This window comes from Electrophorus electricus, chromosome 9 (assembly GCF_041902795.1).
Source record: "Electrophorus electricus isolate QZ-2024a chromosome 9, ASM4190279v1, whole genome shotgun sequence".
NCBI classification, from domain to species: domain Eukaryota; kingdom Metazoa; phylum Chordata; class Actinopteri; order Gymnotiformes; family Gymnotidae; genus Electrophorus; species Electrophorus electricus.
In genome coordinates, this window is record NC_137505.1 from 17,452,501 (window position 1) to 17,474,311 (window position 21,811).

General features: G+C 39.9%; 2 protein-coding genes and 1 long non-coding RNA gene across 12 annotated transcripts in view; all 3 read left to right on the top strand.

The window, feature by feature from the left end:
- The window catches only part of il1rapl1a (interleukin 1 receptor accessory protein-like 1a), a 66,265-nt gene extending 61,243 nt beyond the window's left edge, over positions 1-5,022 (top strand). For 2 of the 4 annotated variants that reach the window (XM_081720590.1, XM_081720591.1), the window contains 3 exons: positions 925-1,095; positions 2,028-2,090; positions 2,276-5,022. In XM_081720590.1, coding sequence (XP_081576716.1) covers positions 925-1,095; positions 2,028-2,090; positions 2,276-2,988 — 947 coding nt within the window. In that variant the 3' untranslated portion in view covers positions 2,989-5,022. The remainder of the gene's footprint in view (positions 1-924; positions 1,096-2,027; positions 2,091-2,275) is intronic. The other 2 variants (XM_035522922.2, XM_035522923.2) reach the window with 2 other exon arrangements.
- A 2,369-nt stretch (positions 5,023-7,391) lies between these two features.
- On the top strand, positions 7,392-9,885 carry LOC113574363 (uncharacterized). 3 transcript variants are annotated; one of them, XR_014125185.1, is made up of 5 exons: positions 7,392-7,506; positions 7,585-7,675; positions 8,530-8,682; positions 8,770-8,849; positions 9,247-9,885. It is a non-coding gene; the product is annotated as an uncharacterized LOC113574363 (long non-coding RNA). The 3 variants fall into 3 exon arrangements; XR_004775625.2 differs by having other exon boundaries at positions 7,399-7,675; positions 8,767-8,849; XR_004775624.2 differs by having other exon boundaries at positions 7,402-7,675.
- Positions 9,886-10,974: 1,089 nt separating this feature from the next.
- On the top strand, positions 10,975-16,483 carry LOC113574314 (E3 ubiquitin-protein ligase TRIM7-like). Of its 5 annotated transcripts, none has more exons than XM_027005136.3 (11): positions 10,975-11,134; positions 11,734-11,846; positions 12,046-12,093; positions 12,224-12,361; positions 12,485-12,616; positions 12,705-12,824; positions 13,195-13,338; positions 13,446-13,497; positions 13,673-13,696; positions 13,811-13,837; positions 15,864-16,483. In XM_027005136.3, the coding sequence occupies exons 1-11, from the start codon at positions 11,125-11,127 to the stop codon at positions 15,887-15,889; spliced, it is 834 nt and encodes a 277-aa protein (XP_026860937.2). In that variant the 5' UTR covers positions 10,975-11,124; the 3' UTR covers positions 15,890-16,483. The 5 variants fall into 5 exon arrangements, with proteins under 5 accessions (XP_026860937.2, XP_081577063.1, XP_026860934.2 ...); XM_081720937.1 differs by having other exon boundaries at positions 13,449-13,497; XM_027005133.3 differs by lacking the exon at positions 15,864-16,483 and adding an exon at positions 14,076-15,138.
- Positions 16,484-21,811: the final 5,328 nt, after the last annotated feature.

Genomic DNA, 21,811 nt, shown 5'->3' on the forward strand with positions numbered 1-21,811 from the left:
ATTAGGGATGGGATAAAGGTGTGTTAGATTAGGGACAGAGTAAATGTGTGTTAGATTAGGGATGGGATAAAGGTGTGTTAGATTAGGGACAGAGTAAATGTGTGTTAGATTAGGGATGGGATAAAGGTGTGTTAGATTAGGGACAGAGTAAATGTGTGTTAGATTAGGGATGGGATAAAGGTGGGTTAGATTAGGGACAGTAAATGTGTGTTAGATTAGGGATGGGATAAAGGTGTGTTAGATTAGGGACAGAGTAAATGTGTGTTAGATTAGGGATGGGATAAAGGTGTGTTAGATTAGGGACAGTAAATGTGTGTTAGATTAGGGATGGGATAAAGGTGTGTTAGATTAGGGACAGAGTAAATGTGTGTTAGATTAGGGATGGGATAAAGGTGTGTTAGATTAGGGACAGAGTAAATGTGTGTTAGATTAGGGATGGGATAAAGGTGTGTTAGATTAGGGACAGAGTAAATGTGTGTTAGATTAGGGATGGGATAAAGGTGGGTTAGATTAGGGACAGTAAATGTGTGTTAGATTAGGGATGGGATAAAGGTGTGTTAGATTAGGGACAGAGTAAATGTGTGTTAGATTATGGGTGGAATAAAGGTGTGTTAGATTAGGGGTGGAATAACTCCACAGGGCATGAAGATTTCCATTGGTTTTGCAAGCCTGGTATGTATTAAGTGTACTTATACTTAATGCTTTCAAATTTGTATTTCACTCACTGTTTTGACATATTGCTATTTGAAGTCAAAATGAATGTGTGAGCAAAAAAAGAATAAATGCTGAAATGTTTTGTACCTTTGTCTCTGTATAATGAGATGTTAATGCTTTGCAAGCCAAGGTTTTTCTCATGCCACCTCAGCAGGTCCTATTTCCTGTTCTTTTGCACTCATATTGTGTCTTATGCTGCTTCTGTGTCAGATCATAAGGAGTATGACGCGTACCTGTCCTACAGTAAAGTGGAGCTGGATCAGTGGGGGCAGGAGTTGCAGGAGGAGGAGCACTTCGCTCTGGAGATCCTCCCGGATGTTCTGGAGAAGCACTATGGCTACAAGCTCTTCATTCCCGACAGGGACCTTATCCCTACCAGCAGTACGTGCATCTTGTGTGCGTATGTGCGCACGCTCGTGTGTGGGCGCGCGCGCGCGTGTGTGTGTGTGTGTGTGTGTGTGTGTGTGTGTGTGTGTGTGTCTATGTCCTCTGTGTTCAGACAGATGTCTGCTATTGTAATGCAGAAGTGAGATTCAAAGCTGGAGACAATTTGAGGTTAAAGGCTGGTAGAGGTGGAGTGAGAAGGCAAGTATCAAATACAAGGCCTTAGAACCAGAAGCACTCCAGCTAGAGAAAACCTCTCCGAAGAGCAGGCATATTGCGGTTGGCTGAGTCCCAGAACTAAGCCGCCTCAGCAACTGCGGTAGGCCAGAACTTCTCTCATGGACTGTTTATTCTAACGCTGAAACTACAGTTCATACCGGCATTACTCATGGCTAGGAATTTCTCCCTTTAATTCATTACTATACCTATTTTTTAGCATTTAGTTAAATTATCTAAGCCAAGTCAAGACAACAAACTGGACCCTTGTGAGAAAGCCCGTCAGAGAGTGTGCATATTTAGTGTTTGCAGGAAAGACTGTGTCTTTTAAGACATCTGTGAATTATTCCATCCCAGTGTGAAGTAACTGATGCTCTGAAGCTGTTGTCATCTGCTGTTGTGGTGGTCACTGAAAGCAATTAAGCTCTAATATGTGTCAGAGAATGAGGAAGGAAATCTGGCACAACTAAATGCCTGAATGATCAGTGTTTTCCTGGGACTGAGAGGTGAGCAGTCGCCGGGTCATCATGTAACTGCCTCCTTAGCCATTTCTTCGTTATCCTCTTTTAGGACTCATTAGAAGATTCAATTCGATTGATTGTTTGTCACCTCCATCAGTGTATGTTATACTGTGTGTGTAGGCTTTGTGTGTATTAGGTGTATATGTTCCAGATTCTTGCCGTGTGTGTGTGTTCGTATCCGTGTCTGAAAAGGTGAATGTCTGTGTTTAGGTCTCAGCAATGAACATTACCAGGATGACACACAGCTTCTTAGAGGTACAGTTTCCCTTCATCGCGTACACACACTAGGCTCATCTGAGCAACGTAGAGGGTCATGTGTCTTTAATGTGGTCCCGTGATTTGTCCATAGCGTTATTCGTCTTCTGTCCGTTTATTTTTGATGTTCGTGTGCAGTGTGTCATAGGACTTATGTGTGCTCCCTTCTCCTTGTCTATCTGCAGCGTACATTGAGGATGTGACGCGCTGCGTGGAGATGAGCAAACGTCTGATCATCGTGCTGACTCCAGGCTATGTGCTGCGCCGCGGGTGGAGCATCTTCGAGATGGAGTCACGCCTGCGCAATTCGCTGTTGTCGGGCGACACCAAGGTGGTGCTGATCGAGTGCGGCGAGCTGCACGGCGTCATCAACTACCAGGAGGTGGAGGAGCTGAAGCAGTCAATCAAGTCTCTGAGCGTGGTGCGCTGGGCCGGGCCGCGTAGCAACGAGCCCGGCTCGCGCTTCTGGAAGCGCCTGCGCTACGCCATGCCCTGTCACCGCCCTCCACCCGCCCTGGCCGGCCGGGCGGCCGACGGCGGCGAGCCGGTGCCCTTCGCTGACCTGCGCACGGCCTCGGCCATGACGGCGGCGGCGGCGACGGCCCCGGCGCGGCCCGAGCTCCGGGCAGCACTGCGCAGCTCATACCGGGCGCACTCGCTGGCGCGGCAGAAGCACGCACACTTCCGCAGCTACGAGTACGAGCTGCCGCTGGCCGCCGGGGCCTCGCTGCCACTGGAGTCACCGCCCGCTTACTGCAACCTGCCGCTGGCGCTGCTCAACGGCCAGAGGCCGACGGCCAAGGGTTCGCGCCAGCACAGCCTGGACGAGCCACACGGCAACAATGCCATGCTGCCGCTGCTACCCCGAGAGACCAGCATCTCCAGTGTCATCTGGTGATGTGGCGCCGTGACCGGCCGACTCCCGCCCGCCCGACCCCGCCTGACCCCGCCTGACCCTGCCTGGAGCTCCCGTGGGTCGGGCTGGGCTTGCGGGTCCCCCGAGGGGTGTGGGGAGCCAGGACGCGGACAGGCAGGCTAGTTCCCCTCGAGTGCCGCCATCAGTCTCGGTCTGTGATACTGCTGGTCGCTCGCCAAGGCCATTCTGAAGTGCAGTTTCAACAATGATGGATTATATTATAGTGCCATATCAACTTTAGTGGAGACTCTAGGAATGAACTGCGTCACACGCAGCTGCACAGTGAAGGGAAACAGGGTCATGTGCAGACGTCTGCAGTTTTCTCGTAGCATCACCTGTCTCCCTGTGTCTGTGTGTTCCCTTTCATCACACTTTCTCTTGCTTTTCCGTTGTGAAAAGTTTCCTCAGCACTTTTGTTTTGTCAATAACCTTTCTTTTGAGCTCGGATACCGCAGCTCATTTGACTTGCTTTTATTCTGAAACAGTCTGAAACTGTTTGAATTTAAGCTTGGCGAAATAAAGCATTTCCCTTTTTTACTTCGCTTGCAAGTTTCTCTACATGTTGATCCATTTCCGTTGGCTTTTTTGCGTAATTATGCTTTTAAATTGGACAACGTGTAAGAGGGGAAAAACACTTTGAATATGCAAAAATACGGAGGCCTGGGAGGGCCACTACAGGTGGTTGGGGAGTGGTGCTATCCTCTTGTAGCAGGCTAACTGCTGCTTGGCATTTTATAGTGAGAGAATCTGGAGGAGTTAGAGCCCATCCTCAAATAATAAAGGGTATTTTAAGAAACAAGAAATCTATTTTTATAAAACGAAGAGCTGTTTCTCTCTAGTATCACAGCATTACCAGGACAATGGGGTAAAAGACCTGTGCGTTTTGGGCATTTTATACATTTTTGCTACATTGTTTTCGTTTGTACAACCTACAATAAAAAAAAAAAGGAAATAAAAATAACTCAATGTCCTCAAATTAATTTAGGGAACAGTAGTAAGCTGCATTTCTTATGGTTGAGTTAAACCTGCTGAAATACTTAAAATTGTTCTTTTCTTTTTTTTGAATAACTCTGAAGTCAAGTTTTAAAGCACTTAAAATCATGTGTGAATGTTAAGTATGCATAGAGGATTGATATGTATTCTGATTTGGATATTTATATTACTATGTATTATACAGCCACAAAAGCGACTCAAAAATGAAATGTTTATATTTCTAAAGGCACAATCATTCTTGTTTTCTTTTTGTTTGTCACTGTGCATTAAAATCACCAACCTCTGTCAGTTTGTTATGTGAAGTAAATGCTTAAGTCCTGCCATGTGTGCATGTGTGTGTGTGCTCAAGCATACTGCATGTGCAGGTATGATTATGGGTTTGAGAGACATTATACTCACATTTGGAATCTAAAACTTTGTTTACAGTGCTGGACTTTGCAGCTCACATTATCCTGCTCAGTCTGTTCTCTGTGATGCTAGACCTAAATTAGAATGGTTTCACATATAATAGTTACAGCAGTTACTGGTTTGTTTGTTTGTTTTAGTTTAGTACACCAGTGTCCATTATATAAAGTATTTATTAATGAACATTATCAAGAACATTGGTCCAGTAGGGTAATCACTTAAGCATTCAGAACTATTCACTTTATACAACTGGACAAACTGGATTATTTAAGACCACACAAAAAGATCAGTGGATTGTCCCTACAAACATATCCTCCAAATTTTAAGAGAAAAAATTTTGAGAACGTTTAAAACATGTTATTTTGTTCACCTTCCTTGGTCTTTAATGAACAATAATATCTAACCACTAGGTGGTACTAATTTAACTGTGGACAATGGGTAAAAAAATCTCACACACAACCATAAATGTTTAGAAAAAAGATATATGATATAAATTACCTCTGAACAATGTAATTTACTATAGGCTTTTAGACAGATAACATGCCATGAAGGTACACACATAGCAATAAGTGTTTTTACCTTTTTATTCATGAAATAAAGAAACAACCTTCAAACAGCCACTGTTTGACCTAAAAAAAAAAATAATTTTTTAAACATATGGGCATGAGATTTTACCAATCTTACCGCAAATAAAAAATATATTAAATGAATGTTCTTTAAGAAGAACAATCGTTAGGCTAAGTCATATTTTAAACAAAGAGACTCTTATTTGCTTGCTTACAGCTGTTTTATAATGTGGAGAGCCAAAGTGAGACAGACCAGACAAGAGAATCAATAAGCCAAACACACAAGAAAGGACCACAAAAAATGAAGAACAAGACATGCTGGGACACAATGGCCCAAGGCCACACTCCAAAACCATCCCTTAGCCCAAAATAAGCACTCCCTAGTACATTACACGGCCCTCACAAAGTGTTTAGGACAAGCACTTCTGAAGTTGCGTTCAGATCCACCAGCTCAAATGAGCCCCATCAGTGTCTGTGGAGCTCACTGCTCTACCAGGTGAGCTAAAGCCTTGAACTGCAAACCACCTGTAGGATTTAAGGACAGAGGAATCAAGACACCAAGAGCTATAGTAGGATCTTTCCTGTTTCTGTGCGCAATCAGGCACAACCCTAAGTTTCTGGGTTTACATACAATTTCGGCAACCTCATGCTTAAGGTGTGTTAACTGATGTTCTGTGTGTGGAATATCAAGTTTCTTCAACAAGTTTCAAACAACTTTACATGGTTCATTGTTTGCTGTTTGTTTTATATATTTGTGTGTGTGTGTGTGTGTGTGTGTGTGTGTGTGTGTGTGTGTGTGTGTGTGTGTGTGTGTGTGTGTGTGTGTGTGTGTGTATACTTAAAAGACTGAGGATTTGCATATATAGGCTACCAGTGAGTGATCTACCTGAACCCTCTGCAGGTTATCCACTTTCACAGAGACCTCTGACCGTATCTATAAATTTTCTGCATTAGGTTTCATTTTTACTGCCTGAAGTTTTCTTTTTTAAACAGAGGGCAGTGAACACAGCAGGCAGGGCAGTGTCACATGTGGTGGCCCCATGATGGTCACACTGGTGCAGGGACAGCTGAGCAGAGCCTCCATCCATGAGGCCTAAACAGCATCAGTCTGGACAGAAGGTGTAGTTGAAAAAAAAAACAAGTTATATCTGCTTTGGAGTGCAACAGGCATGATTTAACTACAACACAGATACCTGCAGGCCTAATTGTAGCAAAAAAAAGGTACAGCAAGGCTGTAGACAGACTGGAGGGGTTCTCTGAGGTGTCAGCACCCGAATGGGTGGTAAATATTGTAGCTTGTTTGGGAAATGTCATATGCTACGCACTTTAAGATGAGTTACTTCTGGGTGACTTCAAATGCTTGTTTGCTGTTCTCTCCTTAAAGTCTGTAAAGGGATATATAAATATATAAAGTCTACAAATAGCATACCCTATATGGTAAAGGCTATAAATACCATACCCTATATGGTAAAGGCTATAAATACCCTACCCTATATGGTAAAGGCTATAAATACCATACCCTATATGGTAAAGGCTATAAATAGCATACCCTATATGGTAAAGGCTATAAATACCCTACCCTATATGGTAAAGGCTATAAATACCATACCCTATATGGTAAAGTCTATAAAGGAGTATATAAATATATAAAGGCTATACATAGCATACCCTATATGGTAAAGTCTATAAATGGATATATAAATATATAAAGTCTTTAAATACCCTACCCTATATGGTAAAGGCTATAAAGGGATATGTAAATATATAAAGGATATAAATAGCATACCCTATATGGTAAAGGCTATAAATACCCTACCCTATATGGTAAAGTCTATAAATGGATATATAAATATATAAAGTCTTTAAATACCATACCCTATATGGTAAAGGCTATAAAGGGATATGTAAATATATAAAGGATATAAATAGCATACCCTATATGGTAAAGGCTATAAATAGCATACCCTATATGGTAAAGTCTATAAATGGATATATAAATATATAAAGTCTTTAAATACCATACCCTATATGGTAAAGGTTATAAAGGGATATGTAAATATATAAAGGATATAAATAGCATACCCTATATGGTAAAGGCTATAAATACCATACCCTATATGGTAAAGGTTATAAAGGGATATGTAAATATATAAAGGATATAAATAGCATACCCTATATGGTAAAGGATAGAAATAGCATACCCTATATGGTAAAGTCTATAAAGAGATATATAAATATATATAAAGGCTATAAATAGCATAACCAACCTATATGGTAAAGTCTATAAATAGCATACCCTATATGGTAAAGTCTATAAATAGCATACCCTATATGGTAAAGGCTATAAATAGCATACCCTATATGGTAAAGTCTATAAAGGAGTATATAAATATATAAAGGCTATAAATAGTTTACTGAGCCGGTAGTTTCGCTTCTTCTGTCTCTGCTCCTTGGAGTGAACTATTACTATTAAGGGTGTGGATTACAGAAGACCCATCCATGTTTTTTGCCATGAACTCAACGAGTTCTCCACAGAGTAAGGCTACAAGGACTGCTTGTTGTATGTGCTTTAACTGCGAACATCTGTACAAATATCTGCTCCCCGTTTTTCTAGGAGATGGCGACGATGCCATTTCTGCATCCGAAAGCACAGCTCAGCGAAGATACCGAGATAAACGTGAATGTTCCTCTGAACCTGGAGGCGGGTGAGTCATTCCCTTCTTTTCGATGTTGAACGTGACACCTGGAATTTGGAGGAGTGTCAGTTCTTCATTCTAAAATGGGCTGAATAACTCGAGGTTAAATTTAACAGATACCGCACTCGTAGATAAGGTAATGTACTCACTTGCACTTCAAGAAGTTCCAAGCCTTCTGAATTACCTGGATGTTTCTGTTGCTGCCCTTTCGGTAACATCGAATTGGTGTGGGTTTGGTATTTTGGCTTAAAGCCACACACAGTAGAAGAAGGTCGTCTGGAACATACAGAATGACCCTTAGCTACCCAGCTAAATATGTTTTGATATTCAGTGTCACATGTAGTTTTTGCCACATGTAGTAAAGTACAAGTGTAGTATAAAGTACACAGAGGTCCCAGAGAATGTTGTGTATAACCCAGTCGTGCTAAAGTCATCATGTTAGAGTGCAAGAATATATAGTCAAAATACACAAAAAACCTTATATTACAGTGCTGTGGCTATATTTTGTGTGTTGCACAAAGTTATGATCAAATTTATGAGGCCAATGTCAAATTTTTAACATATCCTTTGAAGGTTTCTGAAATAAATAAAAATGATTTGCAAAAATAATTGTATCAAAGCAACATTAAAAGGCCAGAATGTAATGGCCAGAGGTTCTCCTTCCTTTTTTGACTTGGACAATTATGGTATTTGTTAGATGTTTGTTATATATTTCACTATGGTGATACTGGATATTTTTGATCATGAAATTTGAAAATGACTAATAACTTTTCTGTAATCAATGTAGAATCAATAATGCAGCAGCACTGTTATGGATCCTTATTTGTTTTTAAAATTATTATATATTAACTTTTTTGTGACAGGCTTTAAATGTGGAGAACTCTGGGAGCAGCTCAGAATGCCTGAGCAGTAGTAAACATCTTTTTCAAGGGCAGAGACTGCGGGAAACTTGAAGACTAAGAGAAGCTCAAAAAATCTGTTCAGAATGGACACAGAGGCTACGGTCACTTCCCAAGGTCAGAATGAGCATAGATTAGGTTCTTTGCCATTATCCAAAAATTGCATTTTATGTAGACACTCTTCCTTCTTCTACGACTAAGAAGAACAGAAAGAACAGCTGACCAACATGCTGCCAGTCATGGACTTCATCATAAGAAACATGCTGCAGGAAAACAAGCCTGAGGTAGGAACATTCCCAGAATGCCATGTGAATTAGTACATATGCATAAAATCATGTGGCCATCTTGTGTAAGACACAGATATGCTGTTTTCCTTTTTGTCTTGTTCTCTTGTGTGTTACATTGTCCTCCGTTCTGGTGAATGCTCTGTGACCATGCCTTATTCCTAGTTAGCAACACTTTTGGCCTGAACTGCACATTATTTTCCTTCCCTGTAGTTTAATCTCATGTGCAGTGTCTAACTTTTGTGTTAAAATCCCAAAAGAAATCTAGCTAAACTCTGCCTTCAATCCTGTTGTTTTCTGAACTTCTCATCTTTTACAATTCCAAGTTTTAATATATGTTGTTTTTATTTATATTCGTGACTGACTCATATTCCTGATCTATGTATTTCATTTTTAGGTTGGAATAAAAGAAGAATGGCAAAGCTTTTTAAGAACACTAAGGACTTTTTTTTTAAGAGCACTGTGTTTCTACATGGACAAGTCACCTGGATTTAAACAAAAAGAAAACAATTGCTTTCACAGAAAATTAGATGTGCTATTTGCAAAACAAAGTTCAGTGTCATACCAAATATAGTAAAAATTTCAAAATGCATTACTTGGTGAATTTTGTTGTGCAGTTTTTGTGGGTGTGACTGTGTGCATAACAGTGAACAGCAAGATAAGCCATCCACTGAAAAATTTGGCATGAATCTTAAAATGCATTACTTGGTGAATTCCCTGGAAGACATAACACTGCTGATGTGCTACAGTGAGAACCATGAACTTGTTTATTTGACTGTAGCAGGTACTCTGCATAAATTGTATCAGTCTCCACTGGGATTATGAAAAGGTTGCAGTTGTCTAATAGTAGGCTGAACATTGTAACGATGAGCGGTCAGGAGGCGGACGCATGTCCGGAGAAGAGCGAGATGTATTAGTGGCAAATCCAGAGTCGTAGTCAGAGTAGTCCATGGTCATAGAGCCGGTGAGGAGAGTCCGAGGATACATGATTACACAAACACACAAGTACATGAAGGCAAACAAGGAAAACAGGCTATTACAAAGACTAGGGAAAACTCGGGGCTAAGAAACACGGAGTACAAATTTACGGGTATACGTAGACGGGCTTTCAAAAACATTCCCTAAACGCACGGATCCAAAGACCAGGGTTTTTTTTGTCATTTGTTTACCTCTCATTGTATTTGCAAACGGTTTCACTTTGCATGTTAGGTTTCTAACGTTTTGTTATTGTGCTGCATTCAGTCATTATGCCTCATGTATGTTTCTTAGTTCCTTCTTTTTTTCCACCAATGTATTTGGATTCAATTAAATATTACCCCTGCTGGTATCCTTATTTGACTTGCCAGCCCCTTTGTTTAACAGCACATCTTACCAAGAGAGACAAGTAATACAATGTAAACAATCAAAAAATTTGAAGCGATTTAAGCATAGCTGCCCTTGGTTCCCACTTATTTACATATTGCCATAGGGTTGGCACCTCCAATCTACTATCTTCACGTGTGTCTGTTCCTGTCTGTACTTTATTTATAGATCCTGCGATATCCTGCTTTACCAATGCATAGTTCTACAGATATGACAAATATTCAAGGAGGTTCCTTTTTGTTACACTTCTAGGACTTGTTGAAGAAGCAGTTAGTGAAAAGGAAGCTTTAAAGTGAACCTTTCTTTGCCATCAGTTATAACTACTTAATTTAAATCAGTTACAACAAATAGGCATGTTCCTGAGAAATGTTAAGTTCAGCACAATAAATGTAATTAGTACAATTCACTTGATTTATTTAAGGTTACAAAACATAGTGTTCATACTCTGAAGTTTGTGTGGAGCTTGGCCAGAGATTGTGTGCAACTCTGTCTTAGACTTAATTGCCACTCAATCTGCCTTGTTAAAATGACATTTTCATATCTAAAACAGATTGGTATTCAGAAAAGTATAACTGGGTACCTCAGCTCTACTGAAAAGTGTCTAATGAAGCAGTGAGTTTTTATGGTACGGTATTACTTCCTCCTACCAACAACAGACTGGGTGCCTGTGAGAGAACAGAAATGAAAGAACGTTTCAGAGTAAACAAGAGCAACCGTTTACAAGCTCCTCCCCCGTGTGTGTTTCAGAGTAAACAAGAGCAGCCGTTTACAAGCTCTTCCCCCGTGTGTGTGGTAAAGTAGAGTGCTTGTTTTGCGCGCTCACTTGCCGTCGTCTGCTAATGTTTACGGAGATTAACAGCTTTGGAAAGAGTTTGCCACTGCATGGGCTCTGAACATTTCACATCAGACAAAAATGACCACAGGTAAATATAAAAAGAAAAGTTCATCAGGCTGCATTTATTATTTATTTATTAACATTATATAAATAATTAATGCTGCACGGAAGACGTTTGTACTTGCGCTGGGTCTGTGTCCCCAACACTTTCTGAAAGTTACGCCCATGATCTTGTATGATAACAAAACTGCAAACAACAGGTTTTTAGGGTTTTTGTCAGTACAGTTAAACTTGTGCAGTTCTTTTGTAGAAATATTGAAGAAAAGCAACAATATAAGGTTAAAGCAATTCCTAAGCAAGTTTAAATCGATTGGTCTATAATCAAGCAATGTGCCATGAGCTACTATAGGCTGTGGAAAGTTAAAATCTTGTGAAAAGTGGAATTGAAAGTAAGAATTGCGCAGTTTTGGTTTGTGCAGCTTTTTACGGTGAACAGCCAGATAAGCCACCCACCGATAAAACAAAGCAAAAATAAAACAACAACTTTGTCTTTGTTTGCTTTTTGACCTCTGTTGTTTTACTAATAGGGAAAATATTAAGACCTTAAAATGTAAAAGCAAAAATGAAGACAGTCAGATCAGTCATAACCCTCTTCTGATTGGTTTAGTTTTGCTTTAATTCCTACAGAAGGCTGCAGCACTGTCGCCTCCCACAGTCTTGGAAGTCTGGTCAATCCGAACAGAGGGGGAAAAAGTAAACAAAACTGCTCCTCACAGCCATTTATCAAACCACAATTGAAGGTAACAAGCTCAAAAGGAGGAGAGGAAATCATCTTTATGCATAATTTGTTATTAAAGGCTAAAGGGTTTTGTAGCAAAATAGGCTGAATTAAAAAGGGTGCATTATGGTGCAAATTCTTTACCTTTTTCTACCTGGAATGCAGTTTGTCTTTTCAAAGATGTGTCTCTGCAACGTCTAACCCCTTTATCTTGGTTCTAGCTGAGCGATCAAATTCGTGCAAAGATTTTAAAACATCTGCATTTTAAGGTGAGTTCAATTTGGAAGAAAAAAGATTTTGACTAAAATATTTTGACTCTAATAATAAAGTGTTATAGTGTTCAAAACACCTGCAAAATTTTACTCATAGAAAGATAATTTATCTCTGCGATTGGTTCAGATTTTAAATCCGCAAGAGACAAACATACCAGTTTTCCAAAAGGAGGCTCAGTGGCATCTACAACAAACAGATTTCTCCATAGATGACTCCAGGTGTATCCTCAAAGACTTAGCAGCTGAGTTGGACAGAATTGTTCAGGTAAATATTAAAGATTACCAAGAACTCTCTTAAAATCAACACATCTTGTGTCTGTCATTCATATTACTAAAGAAAATTAAAGAAAGAATTGACTAAACACTTACCAAACACATACATCCTCAGCTTAAAGACACCACCATAGTGTCTCGAGTGAGTAATGCTTACATAAATGAAGAGGAAAGTTCCACTCTGATCCTGGAGTGGGCTGATGAGCTACGATCATTACAGCAAACCAGCAAAGGAGAATCCATGAAGGTAAAGGAGTCATAAAAGGGCTCTGAGTGTATATTACATATTTCATGTTATTCTTTTTTACTCAAATGTAAAACCTAATGTATATCAGCAGATAGCAGAAGAGCTAAAGGCTGCTACAGATCAACAAGCATCAGATATGCAACAGAGATTAAAAGATGGAAAAAGAATAATCTCTGATTGGATAAGGAAATCTTCAAGGGTTTCACAGGTAGTAATGATTTTCTATTATGCAAATACACACAGATCTAGCCCACAGTCCCCGAACACACAACGGAAAAGCAAGTGAAACTCAGTCACATTAATTATATATGAACTTCTAAAAATGTTGAGAATTTTGCTATATAAAAAGAATGAAATGATCCTATCTAAAATAAAAAGAACCAAAATGACTACGAGAAGTAAAGGCAAGAAGGTTCAAACATAACTAAGCGAACAGGACTGAGACTGAACTGCAGAGAAACAAACAAGCAGTCAAAAGAAAGACCAAAACGGAAAACAGGAAAACACTAGACTTAAATACACAAAGTGATCATAACAAAACTACATTTGAAGCTGTGATTTTTTATTTTTTTTTATAGAATTTTGCTAAGCCACATTTCACAGCGGAGCATAAAGCTGTGATTACAGATCTGTGTAAGCAGTGGAAGAAAGGACAGCAGACCAACATGCTGCCAGTCATGGACTTCATCATAAGATGCATTCCACAGAAAAACAAGCCCGAGGTACCTGTCACGTGTAACCAGAGAAATGTTCACTATGAGAAAACAGATGACATGTCTGTACACAGGTATGATGTTGCTATTCATATGACCTTTCTTTATCCACCCAGCAGTCCATCCTTCAACTGTGGTTCAAGACCGAGCAGAAGTTTGCAAAAACAGGTAGGATTACAAGACGTGCGGTTCCATTTATGTGTGATACTCAAAATCACTTTGGCCGTGCATGCTTCGCCAAAGCGCCAAAGTGTGACGCAGTCGTGTTAAAGCTACATGGAGTTCACAACGTCAGAGTGTTTTCTTTGTGACTTTGTGTATAATAATGTTATTTTCTTTCCAGGTCATATGCGTATCCCTGCTCTAGGTCAGTACCTGCTCTATGAAAGATTTATGTGAACTGTGCCAAGACTGTTGTTAAAAGCAAATAGGAAGAAACAAACAAACATATTTATTCATTTTTAAATTCTTTATTTTTCAGTATGGAACTGGATTACGAAGCCATCAGGTATGACATCAAGATATATTACCATGCGAAACTCCCAACTAATAACTAAATGACAACATCTGAATTTCATCAGCATTCAAGTGACCAGTTCCTGTTGTGGTTAGGATATCTTGTGTTTACCCTCATCTTTTGTGTTTATTCTGAAATGCTAGTGTCTCTGTCAGAGAAAGTCCTAACTCTACATTGTGCTGTGCTATCATGGGGTTTTTAATTGTTGTTGTTTTTTTTTTATTTCTAGCTAAAGTTACTCTAGATCCAAACACAGCAAACCCAACTCTCATGCTGTCTCAGGATGAGCGTTCTGTGAGAACGAAGACCCATAAAGAGACTAATTCAAGCCTTCTATTCCAAAGAAAATGTAATCAGTATGATTGTTGGCCATGTGTCCAAGCAAAACAGGGCTACCTTACAGGCAGGCATTACTGGGAGGTGGATGTAAAGAAGAAATATGATTGGAGAATAGGTGTAGTGAAGGAGTCAGCACCACGTAATGGATTTGTTCATATGAACACAACAAGAGGGTACTGGACTCTACGCCTGCAGCTTGGCTCCCTGATTGCTATGACTGATCCAATCACCAAACTCAATCAGTTTAATCCCTCTAAGATAGGAGTGTATCTAGATATAGAGGAGGACCATCTTTCATTCTATGACACAGAGAAAATGAAACATATATACACCTTTAAAACAGACTTCAGTAAGTCTGGGAAAATCTACCCTGTGTTTGGTACAGTGGAGACAGACAGACCATTGAAGATTATGTAAATCAGGGAAAATTTCCCATGTTTTGTACAGTGGAGACAGACAGATCACTGAAGATTATGTAAATCAGGGAAAATCTCCCGTGTTTTGTACAGTGGAGACAGACAGATCACTGAAGATTATGTAAATCTGGGCTTGATGTTGTTGTGTTTTTTTTTTTACCATTTCACTTATTACCACAATAGAACATTTGTATTCTAGACTTTACATTGCACTTTGCTGATATATAATCATGTGTTTACCACATTATATCATGTGCTTTTGTGTTCCTTTCGACTTAATGCTATTAGAACCAAACATGGCACACTGATAAGCACTTTATTTATAGTGTACTTCTTGTAATTAATTTAAAAAAAACACAAAAATTATTCATATGAGTCTTTCAAATCAGTTTGTGATCTCCTTCCAGCAAGCGATCTTTCTCATTATAGAAAATATGCAGTTACCAAATATTTGTCCTATATATATATGATTTATTTTTGTTTCTGTACAGGGTAATTGTCAATTTATTAAAGAAAAGTAGTATTATTAAAGTGAAACTCCCTAGTGTTCACTTTTTGTGTTGTAATTACAAAGATATGTATACACTAAACTTTGATCTTGAGTTTGTTCAAGTTGCCACGTGATTAAACATATGTACAATTAGATTAGCAACATACTCTCCTCACATACTGCAGAAAAGCTAGTCCCTGCATGTATCATTTCAAGATTGGACTACTGTAATTCCTTACTATCTGGCTGTAGCACTAAGTGCCTAAACAAGCTCCAGCTAGTTGAAAATGCAGCAGACAGAGTTCTTACTAGAACTAAAAAATTTGATCACATCACACCTGTCTTATCTACTTTACATTGCCTCCCAGTAAAATGTCTTATTGATTATAAAATACTTCTAATGACCTACAAAGCAGTGAAGACTTTTGCCCCACGGTACCTTACAGAGCTCCTAGTGCACTACAACCCACTATGTCTGCTTAGCTCAAAAGGTGCAGGCTCTTTACTAGTACCAAGAATAAAAATGTATACTGCAGGGGCAGAGCCTTTTCCTATAAAGCTCCGAAACTATGGAATAACCTTCCTGTAAATGTTCGAGACTCAGACACAGTCTCAATATTTATGGCTAGGATGAAAACCTATCTGTACATTCAAGCATTTTATTAACTACTTCCCATCTTAGGTAAAGGTGTAGATCTGGGGGTCCATTAGCATTGGCATGGTAAACTAGAATGTCATGATGCTGTCACTTCATCTCTCTTTTGTCACTCAGGTGGACTGAGAGCGACAGTGTGCTGATGTTCCAGGTTGCCCTCATGCCAGTGTTTCCTTCTGGCTCTTTCCATCAGCTGTGCTGCCATAACTAGACCTGCCGGAGCGCATATTTGCACACCCCCGTACCTGGACATGCCTAAGGTACACCTATCCCTGATGTCATGATGTTACTGAGCCTCAAAACTTTCTCAATTGCCATGGCTTCTCTCAACGGCCCCTGATGCCCCCTGCTGTAGCCCACCACACCTCCTCCCCAGCCGTCTACTTCTCTGTTGCCCTTGATGGACGTTCTCGTGCAGGATTGGTTTCGGACATGTGCACACCATCGGGACCTGACTAGGACTTGTAGAAAACTGGACTAGACATTAATTGATTGTTTCTTCTTTTTTATTGTTGTTGTTTTTTTCTACAACTACTTACTCTGCTCCTTATTGTTGATATTGTTACTATTGTTGTCCAGAGGACGATGGGCTCCCCCTTTTGTCTCAAGGTTTCTCTCATGCGCTAGGGAGGTTTTCCTTACCACTGTCACCCCTGACATGCTCACTGGGGTAAAGCTGCTTTGTGACAACAACTGCTGTAAGCAGTGCTGTATAAATAAATGTGACTTGATTTTGACTACAGTTTTCTCTTTTTTTTCTGGGAAATGGGAGCTCATTGCTATTTAGTTTCTATTTTGTATGAGAAGTTTCACTTGTTCATACAGCTTCATCTCAACTCTTTAAAATTAGTTCTTAATGATCTAAAAATGGATTTTATTATCTAAAAAACTGATACAAAGATCATCTTTGCCACAAAAAAAGGGATATGTGTAAATCGTCTTTGAGTTTGAGAAAGGCGCTATATAAATGCAACTAATAATAACAATAATAGTAGTAGTAGGAATAATTAAGACATAGTAGGGTAGACAAAACTGGTTTTATCTTATAAATACTTGGGAGTAAGAATAGACTTGGTGTGTCGAGGGAGTGAGCTGCAAGTCAAGTGTCCTTAACAAAACAGGTCTTTATTAACCCGACAGACAAAAACCGAAACTAACAACAGAGCAAGACTCTCGAAACAGCAACAATGTAGCGACTATGTACGCTAGACAACGCCTGTGTTTACTTACGACACACACGCACACATGGGGAGGGGTCTAGGAGAGGGGGCCGTGCCGTGACAGGGCGTTAAAATCTAAACTACATATTGAACAAATGGTAAAGAAGCTAAATTTAAAGCTGAGTTTTTATTATAGTAACAGCAACAGGAAGGAAAGAAACCGTGACATCGTCGATTCGGATATGCTTGGTTTTATGCACAGCGGAGTAAGGAAACAAGGGAGGGTCAAAGCCAGAGTCACAAACCTGAATCCCAAAGAAGAACCAGTCCAGTGTCAAAACCACAAGACAATATGCTGGAACCGGGATAATTTTTTTTGTTTGTTATGTAACATCTGTAAATTATCTAGAGAAATGCACTGCCTAGATGGAACATGAACATGTGAATGTGGTGTACAGCGATAATAACGTGCTGGATTTTATCTGTAGTTTGACGGGAAATCCACCGTATAAATACGCACCCCAGACCAAAGCTAGTCAGTTCATTGGGTGTCTGTTGAGGAGCTTAGTTATGGTTATGAGGTAATGGAAAGTGTTTGAATATGGCCTGATTTCACTAAGTCACTTGGTTAACAAAACATTGATATTTTGGGTCCATGGCCAGGAAACTCCCCAGATCTCAATCCCATTTGAGAACCTGTGGTCAATCCTCAAAAAGAGGGTGGACAAACAAACAAACCGATCAGTTCCAAGCACTGATTAGGCAAGAATAGACTGCCATCAGTCAAGATTTTGTGCAGTATCTGATATCCAGCATGCCAAGCCAAATTGCAAAAGTCTTTAATAAGAAGGGTCAACACTGTAAATATTAAGTATTCGCTAGATGTATTTGTCAATAAAAAATTAATAAAACGTTTATAAGCATTTCATTTGTACTTCATATTATCATATAAACTCCTGACAACGGGATCTTTAAACACTGAGGCAGTAATCTTTGTGAAAACCAAAATTTGTGTGAGCCTCAAAATTTTTGGCCATGACTGTACAACAGAAGACCGCTGGCGGTAAAAGCTGCAGCGCAACTACAGCAGAGTAACCGTAGTCCTGGGGATGCTTTAATCAGCAAGACCGGCGAGCAACACACAGCACCAGGCTACGTCTCCTTTGGGCTTTAAATAGGAGAGAAAACAAGGCGAAAACAAACAAGGGACAGGTGTGTTTGATTAATAATCAGTATCGAAGGGTTGGACTTCACTAACCTCAATGAGCAAGTATATGAATAATATTCAGGGAGTGAGAGTTATTTCGCTCAACGACTATGTCAAAATAAAAGTCTCTAGCGTGGCAATGGCACAAAAATGTTATCAAAATAAAAACTAAAACTACTGCCTCATACTCATTTGCTTTGTTTTCTGAGAGATTTGCGACTAACTACAGGTTGTTACGCATGCATATTAAGATGCCAAGGACCAACTGCGCTTTTTAAGAATTGTATTCAGTGTTCACACTTTCTCTTTTCGAATATGCACAGCCTAGGAACGTCATCTGCCTCACTACATTTATTTATACCTCATGGTTTCAACTGCTTAACCTTATTAGGCATGTACCTAAAAAAGCACTTGAACAAAGTGTGGCCATGTTCACAGTGCTTAGCAGACTGCACTGGGATTTGAATTTGAATCAAAGTGGAACACATTCAGCTCCAAAAGACACAGTATAGTTCACACAAAACACCATTCATGACATTAATGCTGTTATATGGAAGGTCAGCAAGTACCATGACAGGCCATTAGAGGGCAGTGTTGGATCATCCATTCATTCATTCATTTCTTTCTCTCTTTAATTTTTTTTATGGGCTAAACTTTTCCTGTCGGTCATTTGTAATTTTTTTGTGCTGACTTGTGATTCTGTCAGGATGCATTGTATTGTGATATACACTGATGTCCCAAAAGTCATAGGATAGCAGTATGTAAATTGACCATGAAGTGGGGTTACCTCAGGGGACAGTTTGGGAAAGCCCACACGTATAAATTGTGAGGTATTACCTTGTGAGCGAGGCTGAGCACTGGCCAGCATACTCATGGCAAGTTTGAACAAGACAGGATAGCAGTTGCCAGACAGATGGGACGCCCCATTTCCAAAATTGTGCAGGAATTTAACATTCCTCTTTCCACAGTGTCACGTGTGTAAAAGGAATACACCATAGAAGGCAATGCCACTCACAGTGGACAGTGCAGTGGCCACCCACAGTTGCTTAATGATCATGACCAATGGCATCTGACCAGAATTGTCCTTTCTAATAGAAAAGCAACTCTGGCAGAAATCACATCCACATTTAATGCAGAAGGCTACACATGAATAAACCGCAGCACAGTGCGGTATTCTTTGCCTTCCATGGGATATGGGAGCAGAAGACCAACCAGAGTGGTTCTGTTAGCACCATGACACCAGACACAGAGCCTCACCTGGGTTCATGAGGTGGCTAAATGGACCCTGGAGGACTGGCAACATGTAACTTAGTCTGATGAGTCACCGCACCAATTGTTTTGTGCTGATGGTAGGGTTCATGTGTGGTGCAGACCCCATGAAGCCATGCACCCCAGTTGTCAACAAGGCAGACCGCGCAGGTTGGTGGTGGATCCATACTGGTGTGGGGTATGTTCTTATAGCATGGCTTGGGTCCACTGGTCCGGCTAAACACATCATTGACCGGTGGTAGCTATGTTTCACTGACATTTGTACCCCATCATGTACACAATGTATCCCCACAATGATTCCAGCAGGGAATAGTTCAGTAGGGGATATTCCGTGCCATTAGGCCCAATTTGTCCAGAATTGGTTTAAGGAGCATTCTGGAGAGTTCTGAAAAATTGTGTGGCCTGCGTGTTCATGCAACATGAGCCCAATCAAGAAATTATGAAATATGATGGAGAGGTCCTGCACCTGAAAATAACAGAGCGGAGGGTGACTACCCAGATGGAACGATTCCGCATCCCTCCAGACTTCTTCCGCTTGTGGATGCCACAAGTTCCGCAGCTGTTTCTTCAGCTGCCAGTGTAGTTGCTCATATATTTTGCATTATGTTTGTAGAATTTTGGACTTCTGAACTTTTATTCTTTTGAGGGGAGAGGAATTATCACCTGAGGCTAATTAAGTTAGTGGCAGTTGTAAAGGTGGTAAAGGATTAAAATAGGCTGTTCCACAGTATAAAAAGACAGGGAGAAGGCTTAATGGATGGACAAAGAAATTCCTCACAGCTTTCAAGTATAACTTAAAGGAATGTTATTATTTCTCTCTGATATAATTAGTTGTGTATTTCCAGCGCATCGGATGGTTAGTGGTGTTTTAACTGTATAGGCAGCAGTGTGGGAACCCAACCGGGACCAAGTAGGACACAAACTGCAGCTCTGCAGCATTAAATAGGTTATCTTTCAGATGAAATGAGCAGAGTCCATCCTGAGGAGTTTGTTCCATACTTGCAAATGTATGTGGAAGGGATGCCATTGTCCTACTTGGTCAAGTGTGGGGTTTCTGGTGTCTAAATGGGATGGTTGAGTGCTGTCATCTGCTCACAGGCAGCAGACTGAGGCCACAGCGGAAGCAATCCCATCCTCTCAGATTTGAGGGAAATGATGCCTATCCCACCTGAGACTACTAAACGACCGCATCGTATGGTCCTCCGGGTGTTCCTTACGTAAAAGCAGGATTTCATATGCTGCGATTCTATAGTTTCTTTCCATAGGTTTTTTTTTTTTTTAAACTGCTTAGCAAGGGGAAGGAATGACCAATATAAAATGTATATATTTATTTATTTATTTAAACCAAGAGATGTGAGGTACATGGGGGTTGAAGTGTATGTGAAATCTAGAAGGTATTGATTTCAGTAATTCACTGTGTCCTGGTTATGGTAAGTGCAGGGCTTTTCATCCCAGCTGTATCCATTTGTATGTTGCTTTATCGCCCAGCTCTTTAAGTGGCGTTGGTTATGGTCTGTATATGAATTAATGGGTGTTTAAATAAAACTTAATTTTGTATTTAGCCGGTCTCCTTGTCTGTAGTCCCGAGGATTTTAGATACCTGATTGAGTCTACTGCCATTGGCCATGACAGTTCTAAAAAAAATTACTGCTTGTGCTCATGTGGTTTTATTTTATTGAAGCTCATGCCTTCCACAAAATCTTATGTTTATCTGTGGTGCCAGACAGCTTCACAGAATATAACAGTCCTCATGGTGAACACATCTTTGTCTTTCATGTTGTTATGGCATTATTGCTATACTATATATGTGACTTACTTTTTCTAGTGATAGTTCTGTTTTGCTGTCGGTGACAAGTTATCACAATTCAGGATTAATGTTGCTATCACACAGTTTGGTTATTGTAATGACCTTAAAAAGAGAAAGATAGGATCTGGCTAAATAAAACATCATACTTGTAGTGCATCAAGCGTTTATCCCAGGGAGTATGGTAGCCAGCCTAAACCTGCATTTGTAATCTAAATGCAGTTTATTTTATTTTTGCAGTAAAATAAGTGTAACCTTGAGCGCGCCCACCTCCGATAGTGTTATTGGGACAGCACACAAAGGGCCTCTGTAGTGTCGTAGTGCAACATTCTGGGGCACCATCGTAAGAGGCAGAGTGAAGGCCCTTTTTTAAAATCTATTTATTAATTTTTCAATTAACGATCAATTTCAGTTCGAGATGCTGCAAAGGCCTGGCGCTTGTAATGCTAATTAAATCTTAAGGAAAGACAGGAGACAAAAAAATATTACTAATAGTGGTAAGATAAAAAATTTTGTCGTTTATTGTGCTTTTATTGTTTAAAATATTATGAACATTAGCTAAAGACAGATATCAACAAAACTTTTCCATATCACGCTTCACTTCCTGGGTAAAATATTCTCGCGA

Coding starts and splice junctions, on each gene's coding strand:
- LOC113574314 (XM_027005133.3), top strand. Junction 13,498..13,672: donor GCAGAAGTTTGCAAAAACAG/GTAGGATTACAA, acceptor TTTTCTTTCCAG/GTCATATGCGTATCCCTGCT. Junction 13,697..13,810: donor TATGCGTATCCCTGCTCTAG/GTCAGTACCTGC, acceptor TTTATTTTTCAG/TATGGAACTGGATTACGAAG.